The sequence below is a fragment of the Semicossyphus pulcher genome, unplaced genomic scaffold (assembly GCF_022749685.1).
Source record: "Semicossyphus pulcher isolate SPU_LCO1_2020_fin unplaced genomic scaffold, fSemPul1.0.p SCAF_11, whole genome shotgun sequence".
In the NCBI taxonomy this organism is placed as follows: Eukaryota; Metazoa; Chordata; class Actinopteri; order Labriformes; family Labridae; genus Semicossyphus; species Semicossyphus pulcher.
The window spans coordinates 27524943-27542690 of record NW_027211615.1 but is presented as its reverse complement, the minus strand read 5'-3'; the positions used below and the strand labels follow the sequence as shown (position 1 = coordinate 27542690).

The 17748-nt window shown below is 41.3% G+C and overlaps 1 protein-coding gene across 1 annotated transcript; it reads left to right on the top strand.

Annotated features, from left to right (window-relative positions):
• The first annotated feature begins 8247 nt into the window (after positions 1-8247).
• On the top strand, positions 8248-16765 carry LOC138612858 (cysteine-rich protein 2-like). Its single transcript, XM_069686350.1, has 8 exons — positions 8248-8443; positions 12802-12896; positions 14383-14440; positions 14526-14654; positions 15285-15353; positions 15476-15570; positions 15987-16044; positions 16183-16765. The coding sequence occupies exons 1-8, from the start codon at positions 8401-8403 to the stop codon at positions 16245-16247; spliced, it is 612 nt and encodes a 203-aa protein (XP_069542451.1). The 5' UTR covers positions 8248-8400; the 3' UTR covers positions 16248-16765.
• The last annotated feature ends 983 nt before the right edge of the window (positions 16766-17748 follow it).

Genomic DNA, 17748 nt, shown 5'->3' with positions numbered 1-17748 from the left:
GGTTGGCCTTCTTTCTGTTGGACAGGTAGGTGCCTCAAACCGGGTCGGACAAGCTAACTGGCGGCTAGCATGCTAGCGCAAAGGTAACCGGCGTTGTTAGCTCGGCGGGGTGGGCGTGTCCTCGCACGAGAGAGTGAGAGTGAGCTTCTGGTGACGAAGAGCCCAGGAGGAGGGGCACAGTTTGAATGTGTTGTTGACAAAATGCAAGAAAAAGTTTGTCTCGACTGTCAGAACAGCCGAGGACTCCACAGGTTCTCTCCAACGTCCTTTACATCGTTGTAAGAAGTTAAGTTACGCAGAAAGTAGCGGTAAACACAGAAAATTGTTTGCTTCTTTGAACAGCTTGCATTCAAACGCACAGATGTTGTAGGGAGACGCCACCGCAGTAATGCCGGCTTGTCCCCGGATTGGGGTACAAATGAAAGTTAATTCAAATGAGTTACTCTGCAAACAGTGTGATAAAAGAGCTCATTGTAAGTTTATCACAAGTTAAAAGGCAGTTTATTTTTCCTCGTGGTGAAGTGAAAGACAAAACGATCTTAGCAGGCTCATTAAACTTACAATATCAACTTTATATTTTACATGAGTACATTAACAGAATCCTCTCCTTTAAAACCTCAGAATGAAATCAGTATTTATGTTTTTTATGAGCAGTAATGCTGTAAATGTTTAAAGCAGTGGCCTGTCTGGAGAGTTGATGTTAGCATGGAGGTTGTTGATCAGTGAAGTCTGACGGTTTGCCATCATGTTCATAGTTCACTGTGGCGTCATCTCCATCATGATGTGCCTGTGAAAAACAGAAACACACAAGTTAAAATGGAAGTAACAAATTATATAGTCATAATATCACTCTGCTGTCTTCCAGGTTTGAACATTTAAAAGGGAATCTGATCATTTCACTGCGTACAGATTGATCACTAAGTAAAGACACAATGGAGAGGCTTAGTGAAAACCAGAGGGACCATATTTTCCCCTTAGAAAACAGTTAGCATTCAACCACTTCCTGGCTAACATCAGCGTTAGGCAGTGTTACACAGCACGATAAGAAAGCTTTGATTTTCTCACCTCGAGCTCTGAAGAGAAGAACAGTCACCACAGTAATGAGGAGGAGTTCAGCCACACGCAGAACCAACATGATGATGTCCAGAACAGAACAATCTCTGTGAACTGTGGAACAGAAATGACGGAGAGGAAAGTCATCCGCAAGAAATCAGGAGCACAAAAATATGTCAATCATTGTCGACCTCTTTGATCAAGACTGAAACATCTCAACATGTTGGATGGATTAAAGTGGTTCAGCACCATCATCAGCTCAATTTTCAATTTTATGAGCTAAATCCTCCTAAAATAAAGACATTAAAATCAGCTGTAATTTGTGTTTAGGGCTAAAATAAAAATAAATCTGGGAACCCGTCGGCTGTCGTCTGATAAGGGCTGTCAGAGGCAGCGGTTAGAGATAAAGGACTTCCAGCAAAGACTTCCCCTTTATGCACTGCATTGTTTACAGTCTGCTTTAAGACTTTACAGTCTTTATTTAGTGTGGTGTTAAAACTTAAAACTTTTAAACATATTCTTTATTATTTCAGAAATGCAGAATTTTCACAGGCAGCTGTGTGGCAGCTTTATTAACTAAACAACAGGAAGCAGAAAACACCAAACAACACGAAGCAGAATGCTGTAATCCTGCATGTGTTTGCGTAGTGACAATTTAAGAGAAACATCCATCCATCCATTATCTATACCGCTAAGGGTCGCGGGGGTGGGGGCTGGAGCCTATCCCAGCTGTTATTGGGCGAGAGACGGGGTTACACCCTGGACTGATCGCCAGTCAATCACAGGGCTGACTGTAAACCCAGATTTGATTTATAATTAAACTTTTGAGTTGACTTTAATTATTCTTTTATGTTTTGTAAAAAACAAACAAACACTGTCATTACTAAAGTAAATTAGTTAGGTAGTTACTATTCAGCTCAAATGTACACTTTAATTATCATGTTAAGCACAGATAACTTAACATGTTAAGTTTCTGTAGGGAAGGGGAGGGGCTCAATCGTACTTCCGCCTAGCAACAGGTCTTAGCCAATGACTGTGGTCCTAGGGCAGTGCAGAGCATAGATATAGAAACATAGACACCACATTGGCTGCTGCTGTATGTCGCCACTATGTGTCAGCGTGGCCGCCATATTGGAGCGGTCAGGATCCGCTAGTAACAAACAGAATGTGCATTGAGAGATCCTTGATTTCTCAGATCATAATTAAATAAATCACAAGAAAAGACATCACTAATATTAACTAATGATTTTACGTAGTGTTTAATAATGTTTCATTTAGTTAATGATTTGCGGGAAAACACTACTAATGTAAGCTTGTTTTGTCGCTGCATCTAATTAAGGTTCTTTGTTTCTATAACTAATAGTCATTAGTTTTACTGTGTGTAAAAACTGAAACGGTTTAAGGCAACGGGTTCAACTAGCTCGGGCTAAGAGTGTCAAGCGCAACCTTTCATGCTCACACTCGCATGTAAAGACAATTTAGAGTCACCTAACGAGCTTGTCTTCGGACTGCAGCACCCCGAGGAAACCCGCACATGCACGGGGAGAACATGTAAACTCCACACAGAAAGGCCCTCTATGTCCATACTGGGATTTGAACCAGGAACCTTCTAACTGTGAGGTGACAAGGCTAACCACTGCACCACAGTCCGCAGCCCCCGCAGCCCCCGCAGCCCCCAATTTACAAAAAACGGAAGTATAAAGATGTTGACTCACCACCATGATGTTCTGTTGAGGCGACATTGACAGCAGACGCTGGATTGGTTAATTCTTTGAAGCTCCCGTCTGTTATTGATTGAGCAGGTGTTGGTGGAAGCAGCGGTAAAGCAAGTGAACACAACTTAAACAGTTCAGAACTAAACTTGTGTTGTGATGTGATTTTTAAATCCAGATCAATAAATTAACAAATAATTTCATCATAAATTTCAATTAATTGTTCAAACAAGTCAGTGAGAGTTGAAACATTAAGATGTAAATACTCACTCTTTTGAACAAACAGATCAACGCGAGTGTCTTCGCCTTCTTGTCGTCCAGATTTGTTGATTTGTCTGCAGACGTAATGACCATGATCCCTCCATGTGACCTTCTTTATGACCAGAGAACAGTCCGCTGTAACACGCAGTCTGTCTGATTTAGCTCCACTGTCAATCTTTCCACTTTCAAACAACACTTGTGCTGAATTTGTGACTGAATAACTGAAGCGCCAAGTTGTTCTTCTGCAGTTCTCGTGATCTTTTGTCACGTTTTCACAGGGCAAAATGACCTCATCTCCAGCTGTGGCAGTGCGGAACAGAGTTTTTGTTTCAGCTGCTGCTGTTGAGTAAAAAGAGAAAAGTAATCAAACTGAAAGGATCAAATGTCTGTTATGTTTGTAGTGTGACAATTATTTCTCATGCTTTAGTTTGCAAGAGATAACTAAACTAATTTTTCTTTCACAATTAAATAAAAATGTGGATTTTAAGTTACATGGGTAAAGTTATTATTTGCATTGTTTCATTAATACATGTGATGAATGTTTTCTTACCTGGAAACTGAAGCAGCGCTAAAATAAATACAGAAGTTTGAATCCATTTGAGCTCAGACATCGTGGTTCTGTCCTCTTCTGTTGTCACGCTCACGTCTGTCTCAGCTCCTACAGCACTCCTTTTTTAAAGATGCTGCACCTACATCCTGTGGTTAGCTTGATCATATCTCGGAGTTTCTTATAGATATCCAAAAAACCCTCTGTTTTAGGTGTATATTTCTGAGCCAATCTAAAACAGTGACGAGCAAACTTTATATATTAATGCCCAAAATTAGTCTGAGGTTCACACTGTGTCCAGTCCCACATTGCATTTGTGACAACCATGTCTTTCACTTCCTTAGAAGAAGCAGAAGAAGAAAAAGAAGAAGAAGAGGGCTGAGGAAGTTGATTGCGTGAAGATTGACAGTTAAGATTGATGTTTGCAGTCATGCACTTTTTTTCCATTAGATAGAGTTCAGTAGAAAACAGGATTCATGGTGACGTTTGACGGCTTATATAAACAAACAAGTGACGAGTCAAACTCCTCGTCCTCCAACTTGTAACTCTGGATGTCCATCATGTGAAAGAACAGGGAGAAGATGATATTTTAGAGGTCAGAGGTCTGTTGGTTGTTTCTGAGAACTGAACAGGAAGTGTTTATTAAGTGAGATAAGTAGTTACGACATCAGCAGAGCACTTAAACCATTTGAATGTTTTGAGTCACTTTAACAACATGTAGCAGCAGTTAAAACACTGATGAGCGTCCTGACTGAACTGTTTAACTGCTGCTGAACAATAAGAAGCTGCAGGTCTGCTCATGTTGTTTCCAAAGAAAAGGGTTCGACTTAAAACACATTTTGTTCTCCACCGTTAAACTAACAGGGGCGTGTCCACACTTTTATGACTGGGGCGGCCCAACTGGGGCACTGACTTATGCAGCCGGATAAAAACATCGTACTATCAGAGTGGGCTGAAGGATGGCGTGCCCCCTTGCAAAGAAAGCTAAAACACAGGTTTGGGGATTCCAGGCATTGTGGACAGAAGAGTGGGGGGGTTGTGTCCAAGAAGGACCGTGCTGGGTGAGGAAATAGCCAAAGGATACATGTAAATCCTCTCAGCTTAATTCTTAATGGGCATTAAAGAAGATGTTTGTCTAAAGCAGGGGTCGGCAACCTGAGGCACGCCTGCCACCTTTGGCACACAGGAGCTTTACCAATGGCACACTTGCAACAACTGTGCAACATTGTTTTTTGGAAATATTGACATGCTTTCTCATCTGCGGGCCTGTTATTTACCATAGTCTGATTGATTTTTTCTAGGGCTGCACATTCCCTTTAAAGTGGAGCTGAAACGGCATCTCGAGAGTATCTAGCTTCCGTATCGTGACGTATTTGCGAGTGAAACGGGACGTGCAGGCGCAGTAGCTAGCTAACTGACCGAGCGTTCTTGGTGCTCTGCGGCTAAATGTTGCAGTTTAATTGGTTGAAATTGGTCGGTTCTAGCACACGGGATATTTTTTTTTTACAGGCAGAAAAAATGATCCGATTTTGATATAAGAATACGAAGAAATGGATTTTCTGTATTTTTTTTGGCCTATATTGTCAAACAGATGCACAATATTACCGGGGATGTGATCTAAAAGGATTAAAATGACATTTTACCTCGACTTTAACGCCACTATTTATTTTGACGCGGGATTAACGCACGTGCCTTCTATTATTATGACCCTCCGCCTGCCTCGTTGTTTGTGAACTCAGGAAGCGATGCTGCTTGTTGTGGATAGCAAGCAGAAACAAACCTCCGTGAGCAGGAATGGATAAAGAAAAGGATCATGTTCAGCCTCAGAGCCCTGCTCGATGGTTCTCTGGACAAGACCAGAGACCAGAGACAGGTTGTGAAGCATGTCTTTAAGTGACTAACATGTTATTTTTATCTCCTGCTGCAGACTCAGTGACTTATTACTTAGGAATGATACATTCAGCTCAACATGCCGTCTGTTGTTGCTTGTTGGGCTTCAGTTTGCCGTGTTACGCTTTCAGCATATTTTTAGAGCGTGCAGTACCTATTCTGTCATTACTCTGTCATGTATACTTGTTATTGTTTCAAAGATTGATCAATATCTTTAGATAAACTCCTCGTCCTCCAGAATGTAACTCTGGATGTCCATTATGTGAAAAAACAGGGATGAGATGATATTTTAGTGCTCCGAGGTCTGTCGGTTCGTCGTGTTTGCTTTTACTGAGAACTGAACAGGAAGTGCTTGATGAGATAAGTTGGTACAACATCAGCAGATCTGTGTTAAAAAACACTTTAACCTTTTGAATGTTTCAGGTCACTTTAACAACATGTAGCAGCAGTTAAAACACTGATGAGCGTCCTGAACTGAACTGTCTTTAACTGCAAATTGCAAAAAGCCGCAAGTCTGCTCAACTTGTTTTCAATTAAATAAATTTGACTTAAACACATATTTTATACTGCAGTGTAACATTTCAGTAAAAAGCATCAAACCAAATACACAGGAACAGTATGTACTACCTGGTGCTCAGATAGCATTTGAAGAAGTTCTGTAATGTGGGAGGAAAAGCAGAGGAACCACAGACTGTGTATGAAGATGGACGAGGCGTCTCCACCTCCTCACGCTGATGGAAAGTTCAATGACTGTAGTGTTAGTGTTAGTTATGCCTCCTCTCGCCGTTCCTCCTCTACTCTGCTACTCAGGAACAGAACGCTGCAGGAGCCCCATTTGTCAACAGAGCTGTCAATCATGAGGCCACACCCCCCTTTTTATAGCATCAAATAACTAATTAAAAGTAAACTTGTGAGAAAAATGAACACTTGGACATAAATCAGCATGATAAGAACTAACTATAATGACAGAAACCATGTGTGAGAAACGTGTATTTTGATTTTATAGTTTGACTCATGTCCCATCTGTTAACATGGAGGAGGCGGGCTTTATGAGCTATACTGCAGCCAGTCAGCAGGGGGCGATAGAGAGGGTTTGTCTTCACTACTAGGGAGCTGTTTTGTCATCATTTTTTTTAAACCAACATCAGCAGGTACAGAGAGGGTATTTCCATTTCTGTTTATTTGTGTCCTTCACCATGTAGAGAAACAATCTTTATTTTGACATTAATGTATTTTTATTCCTAACTCTATTTAAAAGGCCGGCGTATGTCAGCTCCTCGACTATCTTGGTGCCAAGAATGTGCAGAGCAGGCCTCCCGGGAGCTGCAGACCTTCACTTAACATTCCCTGTGAAGAGCTGAGCTGTCAGGCAGCGTAACCTAACAACCGCTCAGACGAAACAAACAGAGCTGAGGGGTGACACTGATGAATGCATGGGAGTACACACTGCTAGGATTTAGGATTAATCACCTTTCCAAAATAGAGGAACCTGCAATGACACTTACCTGTAGACTGGAATACACTCGGCACATTTAGGCCACAAATTTAAATGTGTCAGATCACCCTTTCAGATGTGTCTGCTGTGTATGGAAGCCTGTGAAAGGTAAGTCATTACATTGAGATACTTTCTCAATATTTTGCCTTAGTATCTCAAAGTAATGACTTAGTATTGACTTACTTTCTCAAAATAATGTTTCTCAATTTAAGTTATTATTGTTATAATGTAACCAAAAAGTTGGACCCACGTACAAACAGCAAACACACTGGAAAATGCAGGTTGACAAAAGGTAATTTGTTCCAGACTGAGAGGCTGAAGTTGAGCAGGGCAGAGGACAGGAGCTGGGCGCGGAGACGGTGGAGACGGCAGGAGAAGGTGGATCTAAGCACAAAAACACAGAGTCAGCACGACAAATAAACGGTCAAAACGTTTTTAAAAATCTTTCAAAGAGCAGCCTGGTCGAATACCACATGTGGTGAACGGACGAACTGGCGAGGAATGACTGTCTCAACCCGGCTTTTATACGGAGCGGAGTGTAGGTGGCTTGATTAGCTGATGAGCAGCAGGTGTACAGGCTTGTTCTGAGAATGAAGTCAGCAAGGCCACGCCCAGCTCCTACTGACACACAAAGAGAGAACATACAGGCACACAAGGGAGAGGAAACAGACAGACTTGAACCCTGACAATTATATTGAGATACTAAGTCATTATATTGAGTGTACAGGTCCTGGAGACTCCACGACTCAGGTGTGCAGGTAAGATTGAGGCAGACCCCTCTCACCCCGGACACAGACTCCTTTACACCCTCCCCTCCGACAAGAGGCTGCGGTCCATCAGGACCAGAACCTCTCGCCACAAGAACAGTTTCTTTCCATCTGCTGCCAGCCTCATCAACAAGGCCCCCACCCCCCACATGACACAGACTGTGTCGTCACTTGACATCACATTAATATAAAGTCTTTAATTCAGATGAATGTGCTATAGTAACGCACACTGTACAACATACTGTATGTTTACATTGCACTTTTTGAATTTTATACTGTTAAACATTTGTTTTTATATTGCTTTTTTATTCTTATAGCCTGTATTTTTTTAATCTTAATCTATATAAGTTCACTGACAGTCGGAGTACTGACTGTTAAATAGCTGTATACATTTATTGTTCTGCACCTGAAACACAGAAGTCAAATTCCTTGTACGTCTAAAATCGACTTGGCAATATTTGAGGATGATAAATGCATGACGTCATCCTGGGGGCGGAGTTATGTAAATTGCGGAGGAGAAGCAGCGAGAGGGTGTGAGCGTCTGTCTCTCCCATCATCACCACCACCATCCTCTGAGGTGTGTCTGCACCGCTGGAGCCGCAGACCGACGGGCAGGCAGGCAGAGAGCCGGTACACCGACCGTAAACGTCTCCTTCTCTTTGTTCAGCCGGAAAAATGGCGTCAAAATGTCCAAGATGCGACAAGACGGTGTATTTCGGTAAGCGCATGTTTTTCTGTGTACGAGGAGACTGTTATCAGAGGCGAAGACGTGCCTGCTGCTGCTGAGAGAGTTTACTGTGATTTATCACGAGAAGACACCATTTTATTCACTGTTTCCTACATATTTTAATGAATCAGGTTTGGGGATAGAGGGGATTTGGGTTTAAACCGGATTAGATTTATTACAGGCCGTGCAGCCACAGAGGTCATATGATTTGAGATGACGTGTACCCATTGATAAAGTAGGAGTTTTATTTTGTCAAATTTAGTTTTTACTTGTATTGCATTTAAAAACTTTAAAAATATTTTACAAAATGGATCCTTTGGTGATTTTATTCATAACTTTATGATAAATTAACGTCTTATAACAGGAGGGGGTTATTGATATGAATAAAGGTCGTAACAGTCTTATTTTGAAAAGTTGATTGATTACGTGTCACTGGGTCAAAATATCCTGCAGGGTTTCGACTACAGCGTAGTGAGCGATTTGGACTGTTACTTGTACATTTAAAGGTTTTGTCACCAATATTATCTTTACAAAGATAAGTGAATCAAGCAGCTGACAAAACTTTTTAGTATTACTATTAAATAATATTATGATAATAAATGATGAATGATAATCATGATTATTTTGATTAATATTGAAATCACGATTTTGTATTCATTTTAGGGTCCTGTTTTTTATTGTACGTTCACATTTAAATAAACAGAGAAACTCTTTCAGTCACATTTTGTTTTGCATTCCGGCTCATGTACAAATTTAGCATCAAACTAAAGCTGCTTTTCCACTGGTCAAAAAACCCGCTAACACCCGCTAACACCCGCTAACACCCGTCTTTTTTGTTTTTAGTGGGAAAGGTTACAATCGGCATTCAGACCCGGGTAATTAGAAAACCCTGACCCTAACCTCTTGGCCTTCACACACTCATCATGCTGCACTTTGTGCTGTTTTTTCAGCTGCTTCAACAAGTTAGTCGTGTTGCTTTGCGGCGCAGACGCAGGTTTCATGACCTCTTTGATGATTATTCTTTCTCGCCCTAAACCTGAAACACCTCCAGACAAGCGCTGACGAGCCGTTTCAGGGGACCAGCTCTTCGTCTTCTGTTCCAGACGTTTGACTTTAGTTTCTCCGACCGTCTCTGTTGTTTACTCTTCCACTCTAAACTGCCGCTGCAAGGTAGGCGCTCATCACATGACATGCCAGCTCCCCCAAAAGTGAAGCCCAAACCTCTCCATCGCCCCCTGGGGGAGGGGCTGTTAGTGTAGGGAGCGCTTGATTTGATGTGCTGCAGAGTTACGGGCGGAGCATTTTAAACGTCAACATCACCGTCAGTCATGTTTATTTAATCGTGGAAAGACAAAAGCATGATGAGGATTAATATTCGATTACGGTAATTGTGCAGCCCTACACCCAACAAGAAAGATTAAAGTTATACAAGAAAACGTTAATCAAAAACTTAACGCTGAGCATTACAGACATGAATATTACACCAGAGACAAAAAAAAAACCCTGATCTAAAAACCCTCCTGCTGTAATTAGGCCTTGTGGATTCAGTTATTTAACTATTTCCAAACACATTTAAAATTTAAAGAGACAGCTTCTCTCAAAAATGTCAGAAAATGCTGCTAACTGTCTCTGTCTCAAAGTGGTGACCACTCTGTCTTCATGCAGCTCTGACTGGGCTATAAATGGTTCACCATCACTGGATAAGATAACAGGGAGCCATTAACAGTCCTGTGTTATCTGACAGATTATGGCACAGCAGCATCCTTACGCTCACATTCACGTCCTCCTTTCTTTTCCCTGAGGAAAAAGGCCGTTATCGTCTTGTTTAGGAGTGAATTTAATCACCAAATATCAGCTTTCTTTTTGTTCTGCAGCTCCACCACATGGCATTGTAAATAATTTATTGATTGTGCATCATGGGGATCGATTTTCTTTTTGTTCTCTCCCCTTCATCTCTCGGGTGAACCCCACCCTGCAGGTTCAAACAAACGGGCTGGTTTCTCTTTCCTGTTTGAGTCGCTGCAGAAAATCTGACGCTTCAAAAACATGTTCCGCGTGGCGGCATGTACGCTCGCTTTGTAACTGCGCAGGGAATTTAATCTATTTTGGGATTTTGAGCCTCAAAGTGGTCTTTTTTGAAACTAGCATTTAAGCATTTAAATGATCCAACAAATCAAAATTCAAAAGGACAAGAAGGAAGAAAAAGGTTACCAGAAAAAAATGTATCTGTTGTCGCTCTAAAATTTGAAGACTAACATATCAGTATGTTATTGTAATTTTCTTAATAGATTCCTTTAATTCAAAAGTGATTGGCATCATAACAATTTTATAGCTGTGGAGACATATACGTCCTCCACCATTGATGCAAAGTGCCAGGGTGACTCTCTGTCACACTGACAGGCTGCCCACTGAGTCTAAACAGGAAGTGTCATGTTGTGTCGGTGTATCTGCTGGGATATTCTGGGAGGAGGACAAACAGATAAATGTCTGTTAGCGAGCCTTTCCCTCCCTCTGTCTGTCCCCTTCCTCCTCTCTATGACAGACTGAAACTGTTGAGTAACTCCGACAAATTATGGACCGTCCAAGAATGATCGCCGTGGTGATGCTAAATGAAGAGGAGTGAATGTTGTTGTTTTTTTGGCTGAGGTGAGAGGAGTCGAATTTTTCTCGGAAAGCAGAAGAGTGAACACTGAATTTATATTTTACTTCAGTCTTTGCATATAATGTAGTAAGTAGGTAACCATAAAGACACATCAAAAACATGGCTTTTATTCTTTGCTCTTAATAATTAACTTGATTCTAGAAACAAGTCATGTCAACAGTTCCATCCATCCATTATCCCAGCTGTCATTGGACTAAGGAGGGGTTACACCTGGACTGATCACCAGTCAATCACAGGGCTGATGCAAGCCTCGTCCTCACTGGTGAAAACACCCCACTAACACCCGGCTTTTTGGCTTAGTGAGACAGGCTATAATCGGGTCAATTGACTCTGCAGTAGACCCGGGTAATTATTGCCTCGGCTCCGATCGGCATTGATGGGAACACAAATCTCCGCCCCCTTTCCGATGCGATGCTACACTCCATCGGTAACTTCTGCGACTCCTCGTCATCTCAGCTACAAATTCCGCCCGTCTCCGTCCGAGCAGCGCTCGAACATCGTTCCAAATTTGTCGGCGCCAAGTTTGGTAAACAGACTGAATGAGTAACAGATACAATAAAGACCTAACCACAGTAACATCCTCACTGGTTACTCACCCTGTCTCTGGCGCGTTTGTGACGTCAGATGGTGACGCAGCAGAAAAGAGTGACAGGAGGATACTTCACTGAAAATGGGAAAAGAGAAAATCGGCATCTATAAGTGGGTCTTTCCGGGTCTGAAAAATCTGCGTCAATGCGTTAATTTCTGTGGGATAGATGTAACAGAGACAGACGACCTTTCACGCTCAACATTCACACCTACGGGCAATTTAGAGTCACCAGTGAACCTAACGAGCGTGTCCATTTTGTTGCTGTTGCGCTGTTCCTGTTTTAACTTTGTTTTGTGTTTTTATCTTGTCTGTGTTTCTTTTATTCTCTCTGTAAAGCACCTTGTGACTTCTGCTCTAGAAAGGTGCTTGATGAATAAAGTTATTATTATAATAAGCTAGACACTAGCATTAGCTAGTAGCAGTAGCCCTTGCTCATGTTTTCCACTTACAGTTTGTAATAGAAGTTAATGTTAGAGGAGTCAGAGGGGTGAAGGAATGTGTAAATAGTCTGAATTATTATGACCCAGACATCACAATGATGATCTCTCTCTCTTCCTCTCTCTCTCTCTCTCTCTCTCTGTGTCACTCTCTCTCCAAACACAGTGGAAAGAATGAGCTTAAAGTTGATATGAACTCTAAAGTGCCCGTCAGCGTCTCTATCACTTTAAACAGTCCTCACAGAATAAACGGCTCTGCTGTATGTCACAATACATTTTTACTGACTTCCTGTCTCCAGAGTGAGCTCTTGTTTTGTGCATTTTAACTCCTTTACAGCTTGTATCAGTTGTAAAGTATTACAACTGATACAGTTGTTAATTTCCAACTGAAGCCTTTTTAACGGATCTTTTAACACCTTTGTCATTATTTCAGAAATTAACCGGAAGTGATGTCGGAAGACAAAAAGCTTGCTCAGCCGGTGGATGTAAAATGTGTTACACAGAAGAAAAAAAAGCCTCAAAACATCTGAACTTTAATTGCAACTTTTTAAAAAATCAATCCGTAAAATCTGACATTTTTGGCCGCAACAATCACAGAAAAAGCCGCGAAATCCCGGAGGGACTGATAACTCCCTTATTCTTGTTTGCTCTTTCTCTGCAGCGGAGAAGGTGTCGTCTTTAGGGAAGGACTGGCACAAGTTCTGTCTGAAGTGTGAGCGCTGCAACAAGACGCTGAATCCAGGAGGCCATGCTGAGGTAAGAGGAGCTGAACAGAAGGAGGCGTCAGAATATAACTTCTAACTGCTCATGGAGGAGAGAGAGGTGTTCACAGGCTGCAGGCAGAAGAGTTAAATCATGATTGAACAGTTTATGGCCTTTGACAAAGAGATCATAACCGCAGCGGGTTGTACATGTGGTTGTCTTGTGGTTAGATCTGTACAGACACTGGACTGACTCGCTAACCAACCAGGAAGTGTGCAGAGCCATCAGAACGACGACAAGCATCAGTTTGACCACAGAGAAACCTCATGTACTTCCTGTTGAGGTTAAAGTGTCTGAACCTGGTTTCAGGATCTGTTCACACAAAGTGCATTATAAAAAGCAGTAGAGGAAGTGGTTAAATAGAATACAAAACAACTGTTCAAGGTTATGGTACGCACATTTGTAAAAGATAAGTGGCAGCAAACAATAAGTGCATGTATAGCCCTTTTCACACCTGCACTCTGGACAATTTCAAGAAACTTTCAAGACGGTCTGCCCCTGAAATTTTCCAGAGTTGCTCCCTTCATCTCTCTTTGCTGTCGTCTTGTAAAAAATGTTCTTCTTTAACCTCAGAGGTTTTTAACCATCCTGTTATGTGTCGCTCTTCTGGTTTCACACCGGTCACATGATATAAAGTGCATCACCCAAACTGTTGCATGGGCTGTGCAAAGTGTGCAAACGCACAGGGCCTCGCACCTCTTTTTAATTTTCCATATTGCGTCGCTACGCCGTGCGTGCTCCGTCTCATGGCTCACTGCAAGGACGAAGGAGAAGATGAAACAATGCGGCCGCACGAGAGAGCGACAGATTTTATAAACGCGAGTCAGCTGCTGAGAAATAGTTTTTAAAAATGGAAGAATTTAATAAGTCACTGCGAGGATCGCTGGATACATTTGTCAACGCTTCGCACAGAGCCCCGCCCATTCACTCGATGTGAATGTTCCTGACTATTACCTGCTCATTCACACATCGACTCACCCCGACTTCTTGCAGACATTTTACTCGGAGGCTGGCAGGAAGAAAGTCGAGCTGTTTGCATTCACACATGCAGCCCATTCGGACAATGTGGGGAAATTTTCAGGCGTGCAGTGCAAGAGTGAAAGGGGCTTCTGATGTCTTTAAAAGTTGTTGCACATTGACCATCAAGTGTCTGCACGACAGAGGGACAACACTTCAGATGAAGCCTGCAGTGTTGCATATTTAGCGTCTGATATCTACAGATCAAGCTGAGGACGTTTCCCTGAACAGACACATCAGTCTCTACAAGTGATAGTTAAAGAAAGAGCGTTTGTGTCATTTCCAGGGAAAGGCTTCACAGAGAATGAGATGATGGTTAACAGACCACAGGATGGACTGATGCTCATATTTAGCACAACAATTTTTCACAATAGGAATCTAAATAAACTTTAGTATAACAAATCTGTTTAAATAAACCTTTCCACCTTCAGTGATGGATGCTCTGCTTACGTTCCTCTTGTAGCATGATGGGAAGCCTTTCTGCCACAAGCCCTGCTACGCCGCCCTCTTTGGACCAAAAGGTGCCAAATCTTCTTTTTTACACCTAAAATGAACTTTTCTGCCAACTCTGTGTCGTTAATGATGCAACATTTGCATGTTTTTTAGGTGTGAACATTGGCGGAGCTGGTTCTTACGTGTATGATAACCCTGTCAACGAAGCCCCCGCCGCTGTTTCAATGGAAACCAATGCCAAACCAGAGGAGAGAAAAGCCCCCGCACGCGGGCCAATTAAGGGTGAGAAATATGTGGAGGAAAAGAGGAACTGTCAAATGTTTGAGAAGAGAGATTCAACGTCTGATAGGAAAGTATCCTCTCTGGTGGGATGAGGAGGTTTCATTTCACGCTACATGATTAAAATAGTGAACTTAGGTTTGGAGAAAACAGGAAAATGAAGCTGACAAAAGGGAGAAAATACATCAAACTGTCAGTAGAAACTAGAAAAAGGAGACTGCTTTAAGATAAAGATGTTCGAGTCGGAGTGATAATCTGAAAATGTGAGTTTTTTAGAAGAAATCAGGGAGATAAAAACAGGAAAAGACAAACATGCACAAAAGTGCTTCAAAATTAAAACAACAGACAGAAAACAAGAAGAACACTTGAGCAGAAAAGAGGACATTCTGCAAGATTGGAAAATAAAAACAAAACAATAAAAAGTTAAAAACTCACAAAGTCAAATCAAATCAAATAAACGGGGACAAAGTATTGCAACACCCGATGATAAAAACTCAGACTCAGACTATGACATTACTCCAAAATAAAAGCCACATGAAAAGATAAGTCTTTAATTTCTTACAGATATACAAAATAATAAAAAGCTGCAATTAATCTACAGAAAATAAAACATTAAGCTTTCATTATTTTCAGCTGCCAGCTTCTCGTCTTTCTCTGGAGGACCAAACATCTGCCCCAGATGCAACAAGACGGTTTATTTTGGTGAGTTGTCTTCATATCTCACACTGTGGCTGTACTAAAGAAGTGTTGGAATGTGTCTAAGTGACAGGTTGTCATGGTGACTATCTCCCCGGTTGTGTGTGTGTGTGTGTGTGTGTGTGCAGCTGAGAAGGTGTCGTCTCTGGGGAAGAACTGGCACCGGCCCTGTCTGCGCTGTGAGAGATGCAGCAAGACTCTGGCTCCTGGCAGCCACGCAGAGGTGACAGATAAGAGTGGACCACACTCACAGAGATGGATGTTTTATATGACTGTATAAAAATTAACTCCCCACCAATGACTGTATATAAAGATGGACGACGTGTCTCCACCTCCTCTCGTCCTCACAAAAAAATAAGCCAAAATACACTTGGACATAAATCAGCATGATAAGAACTAACTATAATGACAGAAACCATGTTTGAGAAAAATGTATTTGTGATTTTATAGTTTGACTCATGTCCCATCTGTTAACATGGAGGAGGCGGGCTTTATGAGCTATACTGCAGCCAGTCAGCAGGGGGCGATAGAGAGGGTTTGGCTTCACTTTTAGGGCGCTGTCATGTCGTCCATATTTTTACACAGTCTATGGTTCTCACACCGAGTCCAAATAAGAGAATTCCGTTTTTTCTGTTGCAGCATGATGGACAGCCATACTGCCACAAACCGTGCTACGCTGTTCTGTTCGGACCCAAAGGTAAGAAGTCAGAAACACTTTCAAACACCTGGATGTCCGAAAACTACAGTCTGCAGAAGCTTAGTACAGATCTGCATACACTACTCAAAAAAATAGCCGACCCTTTTAAGGTACAGCCTGTGTTCTGCTCTCCTTCAGGCGTAAACACTGGAGGTGTCGGCAGCTACATCTACGACGACCCTGAAGCTGAGGCTCAGCCCTGAACCATGACAAAGTCCCACCTGCAGGACCCTCGATGTCTCTCTGATTTGCCTTCTAAAGTCACGCGATATGTACTGCACTCACGGGGATGGATACTTAGATGTTACGTTGTATTTGTATATTGTTTATATATATATTTTTTGTATGAGACAAAATTTAAACATGTCCTCCCAGGTGAGCTTCAGATCTGCCTTTAAGTTTCTTGGTTCTCTTTGCCAAATAATTATCAGCGTATTATGTAGTTAATTAAAGCGCCTGAATTTTTGACTCTTTATTAATACTTTTTCAGACTTTTGTGCACTTAAAAAAAATGTATGAAAATGTACCAGCCCACAAATTTACTGTCAGTGTTTCTTCCTGTTTCTATAAAGGGGGGATAATGTAGAATTAGCTTATGTACTGTACGCACAGGGACGTGCATTTTACTGAATGTTTTGAAGGTGAGTTTGAGGTCTGTTGTGAATAAAAACTGCACATCAGATTTTCTACAGTAAAACTTTGTGTTTATTGTCTGTGGAAATGTTTGTTTATTTATTTTATTAATGTAGAGCATTTCTTACACATTTAAAACATTCAATGAAGGAGCTAGAAGGAAGAAATATTAGCATTTTTTTACTGTAAGTAAATCATCTTATCAACTTAAAACATATAAACTAATTAACAAAAAGTTAACACACCACAAAACTTGTTCTAAATGACATATCTGCATTGGTAGTGGTGTTACCAGGCTAGATAAACTCCAGTGCGTTTCCAGCTTTGAAGATTGTATCACAGGCTGTGACAAACGACAGGAAGCGAGACTTTTATTTGGAAAAAACGAAACCGGAAACGGAAACAAGGGGAAATAAGGTTACAAGGTCAGTAAACATACCAGCGTTGTACAGTATTTTTCTTTTTTTTTCACCGTTTACTGTTATGTCCCGCCCCCCAAAAGTGTAAACCAATAAAAAGGTAAAACGTCACTGACAGTTTGACGTCGGCAACGCCCCTTACTCGAAACATGTTACCCGGAAGACGAAATCTGTCAAGCAAAACCGAATACTATCAGAAGTTGGGAAAGTTTATCTACAAAATAAAGGTATAAAAGTGACAACAACAAAGCATCGTCAGAATGAGGCCAAGATAAAGAGTAGAAAGTACACTTATCCAGCACTAAGTTATAATTTATTTATCAATTTTAATTATTCTTTTTGTTTTTTACCCCACTGTATTTATCTGACCACTAGTTACTTTACAAATTCATATTTCCATAGAAAAATGTTACTATCAGAATCAGGTTTATTGCCAAGAAGGTTTTCACATACAAGGAATTTGAATTGGTTTATAGGTGCAGAAATTTCGGCATCTTTATTTAAATAAATTGCTTCATAGTAACAGCCACAATCCATCATTAACACTGAGAAAGTGTCCTTTGTATTTGTCTTGGCTTAATTCTTAGCAACATGGAGCTTACATTCATTTTCACTGCTACATAACCAATTAAACACTTTAAAAACACCAGGT

Excerpts from the sequence above, each read along its gene's own strand:
- LOC138612858 (XM_069686350.1), top strand. The coding sequence starts at position 8,401 with ATGGCGTCAAAATGTCCAAGATGCGACAAGACGGTGTATTTCG. Across the intron at positions 8,444-12,801 it reads CGACAAGACGGTGTATTTCG|CGGAGAAGGTGTCGTCTTTA; the intron begins GTAAGCGCATGT and ends CTTTCTCTGCAG. Across the intron at positions 14,441-14,525 it reads CGCCCTCTTTGGACCAAAAG|GTGTGAACATTGGCGGAGCT; the intron begins GTGCCAAATCTT and ends CATGTTTTTTAG.